This window comes from Molossus molossus, unplaced genomic scaffold, assembly GCF_014108415.1.
Source record: "Molossus molossus isolate mMolMol1 unplaced genomic scaffold, mMolMol1.p scaffold_m16_p_13, whole genome shotgun sequence".
Lineage (NCBI taxonomy): Eukaryota > Metazoa > Chordata > Mammalia > Chiroptera > Molossidae > Molossus > Molossus molossus.
Genome location: NW_023425348.1, coordinates 31,560,122 through 31,577,692, shown reverse-complemented (window position 1 = coordinate 31,577,692; position 17,571 = coordinate 31,560,122). Strand labels below are relative to the sequence as shown.

General features: G+C 37.6%; 1 protein-coding gene across 1 annotated transcript in view; it reads left to right on the top strand.

Moving 5' to 3' along the window:
• TYR (tyrosinase) overlaps positions 1–17,571 on the top strand; it is a 93,760-nt gene that overhangs the window by 70,590 nt on the left and 5,599 nt on the right. The window contains exon 4 of the mRNA XM_036258705.1: positions 17,180–17,361. Within this exon, the coding sequence (XP_036114598.1) occupies positions 17,180–17,361 (182 nt within the window). The remainder of the gene's footprint in view (positions 1–17,179; positions 17,362–17,571) is intronic.

Here is a 17,571-nt window from a genome sequence, read left to right as displayed (position 1 = left end):
CCGCGGTCCCATCTCCCATCCAGAATACGTCTTGTGGTGCATTATCATTATTATGGGATCCAGGTGGAAGGGCTGTGATCCCCTTCTCAGGAAGGCTTGTGGGCCCACCTGGAGGCAGAACTAAGGACAGTGGGGACACTACTGAATAGTGACATATTACTTGTGTTCTGATCTTTGGCATCTGCATCTGCCACATATGATTCAAAACTAATATTCATAGGTTGTTGTCATCAAGGTGCAGTATGAATAAGAAAGCACAGATCAAAATCTGCACGTGGCTAGTGAGCACTCAAAACTTGGCTAGTGCAATTCAGCCATGTATATGCTTTTTTCTTTTTTTTTTTCTTTTAGGCAATTCCAATCCATTTATTTTAAGATATGCCTTTTGACATTTATTACCCATTTGTAAATATTTGTTTTAATTATTTAAATTCTACTTTCGAATTTCTTAGTATAACTAGGAACTTTCTGCACCATGACTTATATACACATTCCCCTCATGCTGAATTTTTTTTTTTTTTCTTCCAAATTTGGCTATTTGGTAGGATATGTTAATTTTTCATTTTAATTTAAAAATAGAAGTATGCTTCTGTAATTGGAAATCTTATAGGTATCTTTGGAACAATCTGAGTATGTGAATAGATGTTTTCATGTGTGAAATGTGTGAAATCTACACATTGAGTATTTCTGATAATGTCTTATGTCTTCAAAGTATACTCTAGTGGCTTTTGGAAGACGTTCACAGATTGGACTCAGATATCTGACAAAGGGACAGTGTTAGTTACTGTTGCTATCTCATGGCACTACTTAGTATTAAAAGAGGGGGTACATGGAACACAAATTCAAACTGTGTGCAGGGGTTCTAGTGAGCAGGTATCGCTATGTCAGGAAGTTAGCAGTTTTTTACAGAACTAATTCTCAGGCTTCTGAACGGGGAATTAGAGCCCAACTCCTGTTCTTAAAGGGAATGATGCTGCTGATTCTGGGAGTGCTGATCAAAAAGCTAGAGTCTGGAGTCCACTGCCTTTCTTAGGGTAAAGAGCAGAAGCTGAAATAAACAAGAGGAAACAAGTCCCTTATTCTTCTAGCCTACTGCCGGGGTCTGTCAGGGATTCAGCTAACAAAGGACATATGCCACTTAGAGAGTCGCAGCCCCAGCATCACAAAGCAAAATATAGTACAATATCTTTGGGGCTGAGAACACTAGCTAATAAGTAGCAGAGTCTACCCTTTGCCATTTAGAGTCAACACGCACACAACCTCCTACACGTGGTTAAATTCCCTATTAAACCAATGCCACACTTATGCTTTTTCCCCCTTTATTAACAAAGATTCCCTCAATCTATCACAAAAAAGAGATAACTAAACCCCCAAAAGCCATTATATTCATTTCTGATTAATCATCACAGTATTCCTCTCTGAAAGATATTATATGATTCTTCAGTACTGTCACAGTCTGTATTGGATATTCTGTAATAAAAACTAAATTGTAAAATTAAGTACTATTAATAATTCTTATGTGAAATAACAAGGAGACATATCAAAAAATGAGTTAACATATCAAAATATGTGTATGTACATACCCAGACACAAATGAGATAGTATGTAAAATTATACTTAGATTAGACAGGGAAGAGAATAAGTATAGATGCTGCAGAACTCATTTCCATAACAGATTATAATACCATAGTTCCCTCAGCCAGTATCCTTGTTAGCCAAGGTTCTTTACCTAGTGAATGACTCAAACTTTTATTCATAGATGTCTGATTTCTAAGCAATTTTGCCTTTCTTTGGTTACTATATATAGTCTTCCATTAAATTTTACTGTTTAACATGGAAATGCTAAAACTCCCCAGAAAATGCCTTTAATTTTATACATAGATTTTCCTACAGTGCTATGTAGGAACACCCCAAATAAACCTTGATAATCAGGATCAGTCCATCAACCAGTATAGTATCCTTCTTTCTTATACACATGCTCAGTGGCATTCAGCACTTAAAATGCCCTTCAATTAAATTTCCAGTTCAATGCAATATTACTCTATACCCTTGTAGAAGAAGTCCTACTTGGAAACACATACATGAAAAACAGACAATAGTACAATCTCAGTGACCAGAAAAAATTATGTAAGTGGGTTATAAGATGTAATTGTGACAGGAATCATTCCCATTTCCACTCTTATTTCTAGCACCTTTAGAGAAGGCACCTGGGAGAATGCCGGTAATTCAAAGCACATACTGCCTTTGTAAGACACCACTTCAACTCTTCAGGATGTTTTCTCCCAAGCGGTACACCAGCTGAATCTTAAATGGTCAATTCATTCTTTTACTAGGCCAGTTGCTTTGAGGCTTGTAATGGACTGCATGTAAAGCTAGTAAATTCCACTGGAAACAGTAGTGTTGCAATGTTTTGTTGCTATGGAATGAGTTCTGCAGGCAGAAATTAAGTAGAATAATAAAGAAACAGTCCATGGGTCCATAGTGGTGCTGGCAGAAGTATTATCCACAGAGGAAGCAAATCTATATACAGATATTCATCTATTCTGGTGAAAGCAACTGTTGTTTGCTTTCTGATGACAGGAGTCCAATGTATCAGGTGAGTGAATGATTCCCTGCTCCCAAGGAATGGTGTTTCATCAGAACTTCATAGTCAGTCCCTGGTATCAGCATATTTGGCACTCCATATGGTGGTCGCTAAGTTACCCTTCATGAGAAGGGAAGCTGTGTTGTTGAACCCAGGCCTAGCTATGTCACTATGTTCTACATGGGTTTGTTGATAAAACACTATTGCAACTTGAGAAAGAAGCTGAATGAAGTCAACAGAATCCATCAACTTATTCACCTTATTATTGATAATGGAGGGGTTCATTTGGATCTGAACACAATAGCTTCATAACTATATGTTCTAAATAATACTTTTATTATTTTATAGCATCACCCCCCCCCCCCCCCCAATATACATTCCCTCAGATAGTCCTCCCTTGAGAATTCTTTCTATGGAGAAAGTCAGGTAAAATATTTTTCAAAGTTTCTTTCACTGCCTTACAGATGGACAGACCCCAAATATTTTGGTATCTCATGATTAATTATGAAGTTCCTTCCTATTTGCATACAGGTCTCTAAATGCAGAGAAGGGCAATGAACATCCTTTGAGGAGAGAATGAAAAGTAGATACTCTAATGGAGGGCACTGGAAAATTTCCTAGCTGGAATCACTGGGAACATGCCTCACTCCAAGGGACCACTGTGCAAACTGTTATTCTTCCTTGTAATTCTATACCAGGTTGTCCCACCCTCTCCACTGAACTTCTCACAACTCTTCAAGCTCCAGTCCAAACATTATTTCTTTTTGCTTCCTGTCAGTCAGAGCTGATCACATTCTTCTTTTTACTGTCGTTTACTTATCTCTTTTGTGGTGTCTATTAAAACTGCATGCTCATGTATCTGTCTTCCCTTTCAGACTATGGGTGGTTTTAAGTGCAGGAACAATATCTCTGAGGTCTTTATGTGCAAGAATCATAGTAGCCACTCAGAAATATTGGCTGAATTTTGTGTGGGGACTTTGAGTTTGGGGATTAACAAACAATGACCCTGATTTCAGATGGAGAATGTGACAAATGTAAGGTTTCTATTCTATGCAAAAGATGTCCAGGTACCATACTACTAGCTGCTGGGCTCAAGAAAAAATTTGCAAGTATGGTGCCATGTCCATTCCATCCTCCAGAATTCCTCCTTCTCTGCCACTTGGCTGTGGAGTGGAATGTACCTCCAGAGTTCCTGTTTTACCTGATGTGCTTCTCATTTCATGAATTTTACTACTAATCACTTGGGGGGAAATAGAAAATAAGTGTTAACAACTTGGGACATTTATTGAGATTCCAAAGTTCTCACCATCATAGACCCTTTAGTTTATATTCCTGACTCTTCCTGAGACGGTCTGTGATTACTCCTTTGGTGGTCTACACTCTGTTATTCATTGTTTGTTTTATGGGCTTCACTAATTTCTCACCTTTCTATACATTGTTTCTTAGCACAGAAGCTGGGGATTCTATCCTTTGTGTTAGCCCCCTTCCCATTGTGAGACAGAGTTCACACAAAATAACAAAGTTCTTCTTTGTCAGAAGTGGCAATTTATATTTTTAATTACAGATTGGGTGACACTTAGATCACTGATCTTTGTAAGAAATACATTTGTCAAATTTTCACAACTGCAATAGACTGTTAGAGGAGTAGAAAAGGAAAGAGACTTGGAAATAATGACAGATGAAAACTTTGGTTACAAAAAAAAAAAAAAAGGTAGACAGTTGGGTTTATAACTATTATTTCAGAGAAAACACACAGAAACTTATCTCTTTTTCTGGCCTTGATCTATCTTTCCACGGGCTCCTTGCTTTCAGTCGTCAGAATCATGTGTTGTGATTAAACTGTCAGGTTGTCAGCTCCAGATGGATTTGCTTTCTGAAAGCTATTTTACATTATCTTTGTTTTTAGGCTCGGCTTGAGCACATTATATCTTTTCTCATCTAAATTTCCAATGACACTAGTATTATTATTTCATAAATTATTTGTGTTCCATATGTTTCTATAATTGTACATCATAAATATTCCTAGGTATCATGGATGTTTACTGTTCATTAAAAAGAAGCATTTGAGCTCATACTGAATTTTCATTCTGCCAGATGGCATCCCTGGTGTTCAAACATTTGGCCTTTTTTGCTTTCCTGTTTTATTTACAGACATTACCTTTGATTTTTCTTACACTTTTAGTATAGGCCTTAGGTATTAAGCTACCCAATGTGTTGGTCCCTTGCCTCCAACCTCTCCAACACAAAATCCATCTTGAACACCACCTTGTAAATCTTTCTTTCTTTTTTTATCCTCAACCAATGACATTTTTCCATTTTTGTTCAGAGAGCGGGAGGGAGAGAGAGAAAGAGAGAGAGAAACATCGACCTGAAAGGGACACATCAAGTGGCTACCTCCCACACGACACCAACCAGGGCCGGGACAAATTGCTACCGAGGTACGTGCTCATGGCCGGAATCGAACCCACGACTCTTTGGTCCACTGGCCAGTGCTATAACCTTTGAGCCAAACCGGCCATGGCTACCTTGCAAATCTTTCTATGCACAACTTTTCCATGTCATTCACCTTCTCAAATGGCAACAGTGACTCTCATCCCACAAGGAATAATTTCAAATGCCTTAGGCTGACAGCCATATCTTTTTGCTATTTTGTTTCTATCTGCCCACATTTCTCCTTTTAACTAAATGAACTGAGGAAAGTTATTTAACCTCCTTTTTTTTTTTTTATTCATGTGCACCAAACTAACCTATTCATTTTTCTCATCATTTGTTCTGGAGACGAGATGAAACCCAGAAGATATACAGTCCAGGTATGGTATTGATGAGTTGGCAACATTATAATCAATATTAATGATTGATTCAAGATGCAGAATGAGATTCTTGGTGATTTTTATAAATAGGTACACATAGAGCCTACAATGGAAATAAAAGATATTCTCATTCTAGTTGAGGTCTGGAGAAAACTGATTAATGGAATTATAGCCTTTGTGCAGCTGTGAATTTGGGGATCTCTAGGTTGTGAGGTGATTGTTAAGTGAAGGAGTAATTCCATTACTTCTCTGAATTCCAATCAAACCACACCAATTTCTTGTGAGGCTGAACATATTCAAGTGTGTGTCTGAAGGGCCATATGCCAAAATGATAGTAATATCTTTTTGTCTGGAGGAGAGTCATCATTCCAAATAAAGGAGTTCTCCATCTGTATAGGCATAAATACATGGTAAACTCTCTACTGTAATTTTCAGAAGTGGGTGAAATCTATCATAGTTGGCAGAAAGCAGTAAGGCTGTTAACATTGAGAGTTGATGCGTAGGGCCCAGGGATATGGTACTAAAGCATAACTCAAAGAGGATGTTGGAAACTAGAATACAGGGGTGGGCAAAAGTAGGTTTATAGTTGTGAGTACATGAAACAGAGTTTAATCTTGTATTATTATTTATTAGTTATTGTATTATTTTTCACATGAACAACTATAAACTTACTTCTGCCCCACCTTGTATGTCTGGTGACAGGAAATTCCTTATGACAGGAATTTTGGGTCAGTGAAATGGTGTCTTTACTAATTACGCCCACCTTGAATATATATTACTATTACCATGAATGCTGATGACTTTTCTCTGTAGTACCTACAGACACCTTTCCATATCAAGTACAATCCTTAGGCCTTGGCTAAAGTAAAGATACAAAAATATATGTAAATATAATAAGTGGCTTTTCTCCCTAAAGTTGATTTAGGGAAGAACTCCACCTTTTGAAATATTTTATCTCCCTCTTTACCACACACTCTGCCCATACTTGCCTGCATGGATAGATGATCCTCAGTAACTATTTTCTGAGTATACGTTTTAGAGAAATACATAATATCCTCTCATCATTCCCAAGGGACAGATTCTAGAGCCCTCTGGGTGTGTCATTTATCAAATATTTATTGAGTACCAACTGTGTACAGATATTATTCTAGGTTTGATGGGTATTGCAGTGAACAGATTACAAAATGCCATAGGTTTTTCCACTGGAAGCTCTTTTCCAGTATTCCTTTCATTTTTCACGATTAAATGAGAAAAGATGTAAATCACACACATTCATTTGTGTGTGAGTGTGTCTGAATGTCTATGTGTGTGAGTGTTGTCAACACAACATGAATGAAAACCACTGGTGTCATGCAAAGAGGCCGTCAAGTACAGCAAACCTGCGTTTGATTCCTGCTGCTCCATTTATGAGCTAAATGAACCGAGAAAAGAAATGTGAACTCCCGCTTTTTATTTGTCTGCTTGTTTTTTCATGTGTTTTAATGTGAACACAGTTACGAAGCAATACTTCACCAAGAACATGTACTGCAATTAAACTGTCTAGTTTCAAATCCTGATTCTGTTACTTGCCACATCCTAGCTGTGTAAGCTTGGGAAAGTTTTCCTCTTATTTATTTATTTAGTTAGTTTTTTAGTTTTCCCATCTGTAAAATAGGATTGCTTTTGATAAAATGAGTTTCCATATGAGAAGTACTTAGAATAGTATCTGACATATAGTCAGTATACTGACTCTCACTTCTGCTACTAGTACCTCTTGCAGTATTGTTGGAGAATAATACAATGATGAATGTCAAAATCTCCAGCGTAGTTCCAGACACATGACGACCTATTCAGTGGGAATTACTACTGAATTAACTAGCTCTTTTGTTTTGTTTTATGAGCCTCAGAAGCATTACTCTAATGAAAAACAGAACCTAATGAAAAAGTTTGTGTTAAATGAAGAGAAATTTTGGCAGTATAGTCTTCTTAAGAAAACTAGTAGTTTTCTGCATGTGTAGAAGTTGCCTTAGTTACTAGTGGTCCACTGATAACATTGTGATTTCCCATAGATAGAAATAATACATTTTGATCTATTATTATTGAATGTAGATCTTCAATACATGGAGTACATTTTGATTTATTTATTTATTTTTTTTTATTTATTTATTTATTTTTATCCTCACCCGAGGACATTTTTCCATTCTTTGTTCAGGTAGAGTGGGAGGGAGAGAGAGGAACAGAGAGAGAGAGAAACATCGATGTGGAAGTGGCTGCCACCCGCACAACCCACCAGGGCCAGGGACAAACTGCAACCGAGGTACACGCCCTTAGCGGGAACCGAACCCGGGTCTCTCAGGACCGCAGGCCGACGCTCTAACCGCTGAGCCAAACCGTCCAGGGCCATTTTGATTTATTTTTATTTAATGTATATATAATATACATGTCTACTATAATTATATTTCTGAAATTCAAATCCAATCATAGTCACTCCTTATCTAAAGTACACAGGTTGCAAATTAACTCTCAGGATCAAGTCCAAACTGCCTCCCCCAGTTGGTATATAGAAGGTCTTTCACAATCTGACCCTTCCCACCTATTTGGTCTCACTTCCTATTGACCATGCATGACTCCATGTTTCATTCTGACCCACCAAATCACTTTTACTTTTCCATTGCATCAGTGCTCAGGCTCCTTGTGGGTCTGTGTTTTGAATGTAATGCCTTTCCCATAATCTACCTACTCACCCAGTTTAAATACATCCCTGCTGTGAAGCTGTCCTTGATTCCGATATCAGCTGTTCCTCTTGTAATCCCATAGGTTTTACACACAGGCTTCCAAGAGCATTGTCTACGTCGCTTTAAAATGCATGTATCTCTTTATCACATCATGGAGTGAAATGCATGAGGACAGGGGTCCATTCTTATCCATCCTTGAAGCTTGAAATGCAGTGAGTATAGACAGAATATCTAATGAATAAATAAATGGATAATTTAGTGAAGGGGACAAGGGAAGCTTTATTATCACCACTTTACAGGTAAGAGCACTGAGAACTTGAAAGTCAATCAGTAATATCTATTGAGAGCTAAGTGAACAGCTTGTTTGTTCCCTCCTTACACTCAACTTTGTCTGGGATGGATGGCCCTTTGTGACACTTTCTCCCAGATTCATTCTGACGAGCCAGGGCCTGGTACATGCAGTCTTGCTCATTCGATTTGAGTGCAATTTCTGCCTAATGCAGTGGCTCTCAGTCAAGGGTGCACATTATAATCACACAGGGAGCACTATGGTTTGCTTTTCATCTGCTCACAAAACAGGTCATAGCAGGGTGCCTTGCCACTTAATGACACCCATAAGTGTTTATGGGAAAAGGGGGGAAAAATGCTTTGAAATGGCCTTACTTTCTTTTGTTCTTTCGTCCTTTTTGGTTCATTATCACTGACATTTTGGTTGTTACACTAAATTCCCTCAAGTTTCATCATTAGCTTAAGTGATTTTAATCTGGTTTTCACACCCTAAACCATTCCCTAAGGACTAGTTTGCCCATACAACTAAGCTTAAGAAGTTCTAGAATATATATTTGAAGTGAGACTCAGGACCCAATTAAACTTCTTAGCTCTAGAACAGGCTTTGCATTTGCAGTTCCTCAGCGCTGACAATCTGTGCTCTTGAAGTGTCCATTTCTTTTAAAAGTGTTGTTTTTCATTAAAAACTTCCAAATACTTCTTAAATGAGTTCTATCTTCAGCCAGGAGCAGAAACAAAAGGACCTACTGGGACATTGTTATTTCAAGCCCAGAGGAAGGCTTTAAATATTTCTAGTAGTCACAGCACAATAGATCATGTATCTATTAAATGGTTACTCTTTGGGCCCCCAAATTCAGCTATTGATTCATTTAATTATACATTAATTTAAAATAATTATTTTGTTCCCTGCTTGAAATCCTCCAATGGCTCCTCATAGATGTCAGACTAACATTCATACTTCTTTCCTTTCATAATATGTAGAGAGACCCTACATGATCTTGGTTCAGCCACACAAACATCTTTACTTCTAGCCCTTCTGAACTACTTGCAAGGACCCCCAAAGCAAACTCTTTATTCTTTTGCTTTACTCTTTCTAGACTGCCTTTTCCCTTTTATTACTTTACCTAGGCTTATGCTAGTCAGTTTTCAAAACGGAGGTTCAAGTGGCATCTAAAATGGGGCACCTTACTTGGCGGTACCTGTGTTGGTTAATGTTATATGTCAACTTGTCTAGGCTATGGTAGCCAGCCATTTGGTCAAACATTCTGTTTCTCTCTGTATGTGTTTCTCTCTGTCTTTCTTTCTTTGTGTGCACATGTGCACGCGCGCGCGCGCACACACACACACACACACACACACACATTCTCTTGGCTCTGTTTTTCTGGAATGCCCTGATTAATACACCACCCATTCTCCACCCACTCAGGTGCTATCTCCTCCTTCTCTGTTCCTTTTTTTCTGCCTTCTTCTTTTTCTGTTTTTAATGATTCCACTCTATCTCTTTTGTTGTATTTGCTATGCTAGCTCACATCCTTGCCTGATGTTTTTGTATCGTATTCATTTCTGTTCCTTGAATACAAACTGTGAGACCTGTGAGTCCTTAGAGCAAAGGAGCACTTAGGGTAATTACTGTGTAATTAATGCAGGTGTCTATTGAACACACAGCTTACATTTTAAGATGAAAGTGAAGCAGAGCCCCTTCCAAGTTGCCTTAGAAGGCTGTAATGTTCACATCAGTCCGTGGTAGAAGCACATGCATTCTCACTACTGCAGAAACATTCCCATCACCCATGTAAACACAGAAGGCAAGTCCTTTTACTGTAATCAGCAACAGACTACTCAATTCCAGTCTTGGTTGTACCACTAACTAGCTGCGATATTGAGATGAGAATTATTTACTCTGTAAAATGAGGAGTCTGGAAGGAAAGAAAACATAAATAATTACTTTTCAGGAACTAGGCCAAGCACTTTCTGAATATTCTTTCATTGTATCCTTAAGTGTTATTATTCTACTTTTCACTTTAAATCACTTTTGTTCTCATAGCTAAGTTAAAGTAGAGAGTTCCATCCCCATTCTCCACATGAGTAGATTTCTCTACGTTTAGAGGCTGTGAGGGAGTTCTCTAAGTTTAAATGAAGATATTTATTGTCATTTAATAATTAAGATTTGTTTCAATGGGAAAATGTTTCAAAACTAGGGCTACATAAAAGAACAAATAATGCGCCTGGCCAGTGTGGCTCAGTGGTTGAGCATCAACCCATGCACCAAGTGGTCACAGGTTCAATTCCTGGTCAGGGCATATGCCCAGGTTATGGGCCAAATCCCCAGTGGGATTTGGAGGTAGCCAATCGATGTTCTCTGTCATCGATGTTTCTAACTTTCTCTCTCTCTCTCTCTCAAATCAATAAAGAAAAATTAACCAAAAAAAAAGAAGAAACAAATAATGCAAAAAAAGTGAAAAGGTAGGAAACCACTCAATACATTCTGAGTGACTCAAATTTTGACTAGATGGCTGGAGGCATCCCAGCGATGGTTTTCAAAGACAATGTGATTATCACTTCATCTGCCCTGACTTCCCAGAAAGATGACATCTGAGAAAAATAACCCCTGAGTCTTTTATCTTGTTATTGTCTCTCTACTCTCATAGCTCCATTTATTTACAACAGGCTGATAATGTCTCAATTTATATTTCCAGAGTAAATTTGCTCTGACATCCAGACCCAAATATCCAGCTGCCCACCTGACATCCCCATTAGAATGTTTCCAAACCATTTTCAAGTCCAGCACATCAAAACTCTGGATATTAACATCTCTTCTTCAGGCTATACCTCTTCTCCAGCAATCTACATCTTTGGAAATAAAATGATATTGCCTCACAGCATAAGCCAGAATTCATGAAGTCTTCTGTGACATCTCCCCCTTCAGCTCTACTGCTCAGATTGCCAGACGACACCTTTCTGCCTAAACACAGTTTTCTCACTGATTTTCTCATTCCTTGGTCCCTGAACATCAATTCTTACTATCCATCAGAAGCTTCTCCACAATGCAATGTGTGGTCTTTTAAAAATGACAATCTGTTCATGTTAATACCCACCACCCCAGACATAAACAGTGGCTTCCTGTTGCTCTTAGAAAAAAAACTACAACAATTTCGTACACAGCCTCCTCTATCCTTCATGATTTGGGCTTTATTTTTCTCCCTAGCATCATTTTGGTTCTTGGGTTGACACTCAACCAGTGAGCCACACTGGCCAGGCTCTAGCCTCATTTTGAACTAATCTCTCCTTGCTCTCTACAGACATGTTGGTCAATTTTTAGTTTCTTGAACTTGTTTTGTACCTCTTATCAAAAACCCTTTGCAAATTATATTCCAGTCTTCAGGAACTAGAATTTCTCTAATACATTTCTCTAATACTCATTCTTCAACTCTTGGTTTAATATACCATCAAAGACTTCCCCAGAAGCTAGAAACTAAATGAGATCTCTTCATTAAATCTTGTTATCATGATTCTTTCTTCCATAGTATTTACCAGTCTGTAATAGATGTATTTCTGAAATCTCTAGTTCTGTCTCCACCACTAGCTCTAAGTACCACAAGGACAAAGAGCTTCACCAATACCTTGCACAAAGTCAGTTTATTATAGATATTCAGAACTTACATATTTATCTACTTGTGAAACAGGTGAATACATGAATTTTAAAATGTTCTATTGTGTAAGTGTATGTTGCTTTTTTGTTGTGGTAGTGGTAAACGTACTTATTTGGAATACATAGTATTTGGAATTCTCCTGCAAGGTAGATTTATGTATTTCCCTATTTATTATTTATTTTTTAAATTTATATTAGTATGGACTCATCTATATTTATTTTATACTTTGGCTTATTATCTAATACTATCTTATTTACCCTAGCTCAAATTGTTCCACTTTTGGTCATTGGAAGCTATTGTGGTTGGATCCTCTGGCTTTTATTATCAAAAAATATTTCTTCTGCTCTGTTTACTCTTTACTCTTTTGTTATTCATGCATGTTACCTGCTTTGATGTTGTCCTAGAGTTCTTGATTTTGTTTTATTCTTTTTTTTTTCTCTTTGCATTTCAGTTTTGAAAGTTTCTATCTTCAAGCTCAGTGGTTTTTTCCTCACCTGTGTTGAGTATACTGAGTCCATTAAAGGCTTTTTTTATTTTTATTACAGTGCTTTTCACTTCTAGCATTTTCTTGGATTCTTGGAGTTTCCATATCTCTGCTTGCATTACCCATATGTTCTTGCCTTTTGGAATACCTTGCAATTTTTACTGAAAGTCAAATGTGTTTTTTAATATGTTTTATTGACATTTTTATTAATTTATTTTTGTTACAGATGTTTCTGATTTTCCCCCATTGACACCCTCCTCCCCATCCCCCCACCCTGTCCCCAGCTTTGTTGTTCATGTCCATCGGTTATGCGTACATGCATATAAGTTCTGTGGTTTATCTCCCTCTTCTGAGGGTTGTCAGTCTGTACCCTACTTCTACGTTTCTGGGTGGGTGATAAATGCTAGGGTAGATAGGCCACTAATGTAAGAGTTTACGTTAATCTGGTAACGATAACATTTAATGATTTCTGTAACCTATATGTACCAAAGACTTCAAATTTCCCTAGTACTTTTGTTCATCAAAGTGCTTTTTTACATAAACTTACCAGTTTTGGGGTCCAGCTGCTTCCCTTCTGGTGAACAAATATCAGCTTTGTTACTTTGTACGCATTTGTCTCTGCAGCGTTTTGGGAAGCAATTTGCGCTGTGACCTCAGTTCTCTCATGGGTCCAAGAAAAGTTGTTCATTTTCCATCTATTTAATTTTTTCTTGTTGTAAGGATGAAAGTGACCAGGGTCTTTATGTGTCAAATCTAAAACCTGTGATACTTTTATGTATAAAATACATCCCTTCTTGTTTCTATCTGTGATCATCTTGACCTTTTCCTAATTCCTTTTTGTGCATTTCATGGTTGCTCAGACTTCACAGAACTGTCTAGATACAGTTTAAATGAATCTTTGGTAAGAGAATTTTTCCCCAAAAAAATGTCAGTGTGATTATCTAAGTTAAACATTAGTATTCCAATGTGAGCCATTCTGGACATGGTTTGATGAAATTAAGTGATGATGAGAACCACCAGTGAAGAATTTAATCAAGATTAATATCTTCATTTTAAAAGGTAGATAAGGTGGATGAGCACATTAATGATTTCATCCACTAAATCTTTTTGTGCTAAGAATTGATGTCCTTGTCTTATCTAGGTAAAGAATTTTTATTTCTTGTTTCTTGGCAGAAGCAAGATTATTTATAAATTGAACTATAGTAGTCATTTTCCTCAACTGTCAAAAGGCACAATTTTTGCCTCCAGCTCATCCTGTAGCTCATTGTATATTGGTGTTCCTAAATCAGTCAGTTTAATAAGGGTGGGGTAAAGATTAACTATCAAAGAGTCTCCTTCCCAATTTAAAAATAGATTTACCAGTTTAAACATTGTTTAGTACAAATAAAATGCTTTCTAAGACATTATTTATAATATTATTCTTTTTTTGTTAAAATATATGTGTAATGTTATATATACATATTTTAAAAAGTGGATATGACAAAAATATGAAGCAATTATATGTGATTTTTTTTGTCCCTCTTTTGCTTGTTGCTTGTTTATATTTTCTGAACTATATACAAGGTGAGGCAAAAGTAGGTTTACACATATTTATATTGAAAATAATACAATAGTGAATAAATAATGTAAGAATAAACTTTGTTTCTCATACTCACAACTATTAACCTATTTTTCCTCCATAATGGGTAATGCTTATGGATAGAACACTGTGAAAATTAAAACAAAAAGACTAATTCATATCTTTAGGACTTGAATAGAATTTGGGGCTTCTTTGTTAAGCCAGTTTCTAATTACTTGAGTTAAAGGAGGCACACACAGAACCGCCAATCTTCTTGAATCACCTCCTTTCACATTTATGCCTAGCCAAATAATAACCATTTTTTTTTTTTATTTTTTTTTTATTTTTTTTTTTTATCCTCACCCGAGGACATTTTTCTATTTTTTGTTCAGGTAGAGTGGGAGGGAGAGAGAGGAACACAGAGAGAGAAAGAAACATCGATGTGAAAGGAACACATCGAGTGGCTGCCACCCGCACAACCGACCAGGGCCGGGGACAAACTGCAGCCGAGGTACGCGCCCTTAGCGGGAACCGAACCCGGGTCTCTCAGGACCGCAGGCCGACGCTCTAACCGCTGAGCCAAACTGGCCAGGGCATTTTTAAACATCAGCTCAAAAAAACATGGCTTCAACTTCTCTGTTATAGCATGTCTCTTCTCTCCCACTAATTGGGAAGGTCTCCAGTATAACGAGGAGGAGAAAGAAGGGGATGGGAAAGATGATAGTTTCTGCTCATTTGTCAAACACTTAGTTATGTGTCTTAGGTTATTTTAATTCATCCTTACAATACCTTCATGACATAAATATTATTCCCATTTTGCAGATGAAGAAAAGGAAAATAAAATGGGTTAAGAAATTTTACAAATTTCCCTTGTCACAACCAACAGAACTCAGGTTTTTACAGTTTCCTGTTTCTCCAAAACTTGACAGATAGGAGATACTCAACCAACATATTTAATAATTGAGCAAATTAGGGAGCAGTTGGTGTTTTCAGTGTTTATCTGTGGCCAGCAGATACTGCAGTTAATTCACAATTAAAAAATCAACTTTGATCTAAGCTAGTATTTGAAGTCCAGATTCCCCAACAGAATTATTTTCCATCACAGAGAAATGATCACCACCCCTGCCATCTTTAGCTTCCATGTTACCTTCTTTATTGTCCTTCAAAATGCTTTCTTTCTCTCCTTACCCATGGATATTTTTCCACCAATTTTTAGGTAGAGTGGGAGGGAGGAAAAGAGGGAGGGGGGAGAGAGAGAGAGAGAGAGAGAGAGAGAGAGAGAGAGAGAGAGAGACATGGTGTAATGATTGGCTGCCTTCCACACGACCTCAAAAGGAGCCATGGATTGAGCCTGCAACCTAGGTATTTGCCCTTGACTGGGAATTGAACCCTCACCTCTCTGGTCAGCAGGCTGACACTCTAACTGCTGAGCCAAACTGACCAGGGCCAAAATACTTTTTAAAAAATGTTTGTTTGGTTCCGGCTGGTGTGACTCTGTGGATGAGCGTCAATCCATGCACCAAGAGGTCATCAGTTCAATTCCTGGTCAGGGCATATGCCCAGGTTATGAGCCAAATCCCCAGTGGGGGCCATGCAGGGGGATGCCAATCAATGTTCTCTCGCATTGATGTTACTATGTCTCTCTCCCTCTCACTTCCTCTCTCTCTAAAATCAATGAAGAAAAAAAAATTTTAATATTTGTTTGTTTGAAGCATTATCATCTTTTTAAAAGATACCACCCTCTTGACCATGCACAAACCTTTGACTTCCTAGTTTAAATTTTAACTAAGTAGGAGTAGCTTAGTTATTCTTCACTTTCATAAAACTATCACATTGAATAATCCCTTTGGAAACAGTTAGAATAAATATTATTACTTTTATTTTAAGGATGAGAAGGTTATATCTCCAAGAGTTAAAGTGATTTGCTCAAAGTCATACAGCTCTTAAGCCAGAGATTGGCCTCCTGGGAGTTCTCCGACTCGAATCTCCCGTCCTGCCCTCCATGCCGTACAGCCTGAGAATCCAAAGTCATTCTCTTTGTCTCACTATTAATGACTCACCATAAATTCCTCCATAGTTTCAGTTTCTACTTCATTCTCACTGGACCTTTTTGATCCCCTGATATTTTAGCTGTTGTTTCAGTCAGAGTTTCTAATTGAATGCAACAGAAACTAACTCTGGCTGATTTCAACAGGAAAAGAATTTGCTGAGAGGAGGATACTGGATAGGTCAGGAAATCATGGAGAAGCGGGTTCAGAAACAGGTGGGAACTGGGAGGAGGGCAGCAGTCAGGTCATCTGTTAAGATGATGCTACAAGACACAGGATACCCCTGGATAGTGTGTACCTTTCCTGGAACCTCTGGACTTGCTGCCTCTGAAAACTGGATGTTGTCATTGCACCTGCCGTTGCCCACTACTAGATGGGCTTTTAATTGTCCTTGCTTCTTTGTGGCAGTATGGGCTGTTTCAAAGTATTAGATAGGTACATGTGATTGGCTGAGTATTGGTCATGTGGTCATACTCTACTTCAGGAGGAGTTGGGAAACCAAGCAAACATTTTTAGACTCTCATGGGAGGTGGGTTCTTTCTGCCTCCAAGATTCATTAAGCATACACATCACCGAACATAACAAGAAGATTGAAATAATTAAAGGTCCCCTTCATGACTGAAAAAAATGACCAAATTCCATTATTAATACCTATTTACTTGTGTGCATTCTTTCTTTGGGCTAGCTTTCCTTGACACAAGAAGCATGTCATTTATAACTATGGCTCAATTGTCACTCAACCAATAATTACCCTTGTTCTGCAGCATTCTGAAGGATCTAAACTTGTTGTGTAAGTTTCATTTATCTTCTAAAAAAAAATTCCTCTTTCAAAGTTATCCTCTAATATTTCTTTCAAATGTATGGGTCTTACCACGTCCTGACAGCATGAACTGGTGCTTTACTTTTAATAAATGAAAAATGTATTTGGTGTCTTTCCAGATCTTGGTATTTTAAGATATGCCTATTTATTTTACTTTAAGAAATACACATATTTCCTTTATAAAAAATATGTTTCTGAATCTGAGTAATCCTTTTCTCTGCAGTATTTTTGAACAGTGGCTCCGAAGGCACCGTCCTCTTCAAGAAGTTTATCCAGCAGCCAATGCACCCATTGGACATAACCGGGAGTCCTACATGGTTCCTTTTATACCTCTCTACAGAAATGGTGATTTCTTTATTTCATCCAGAGACCTGGGCTATGACTATAGCTTCCTACAAGATTTGGGTAAAGTTCAACTTCTTTCATATGAATTGCTGAATAAAATGTGACCACTTTCTTTTGAGAAAATACAAAACCTTATGTTTTTACAATGTTATCACCAAACCCTTTAAGTCAGGAAAGTGCATTACAGTCCTTAACTAACCACCAATTTATTATTGCATGAACTGAGTTGCAAGGATTTTTAAACTCATATCCATTCTGCTTCATATACAT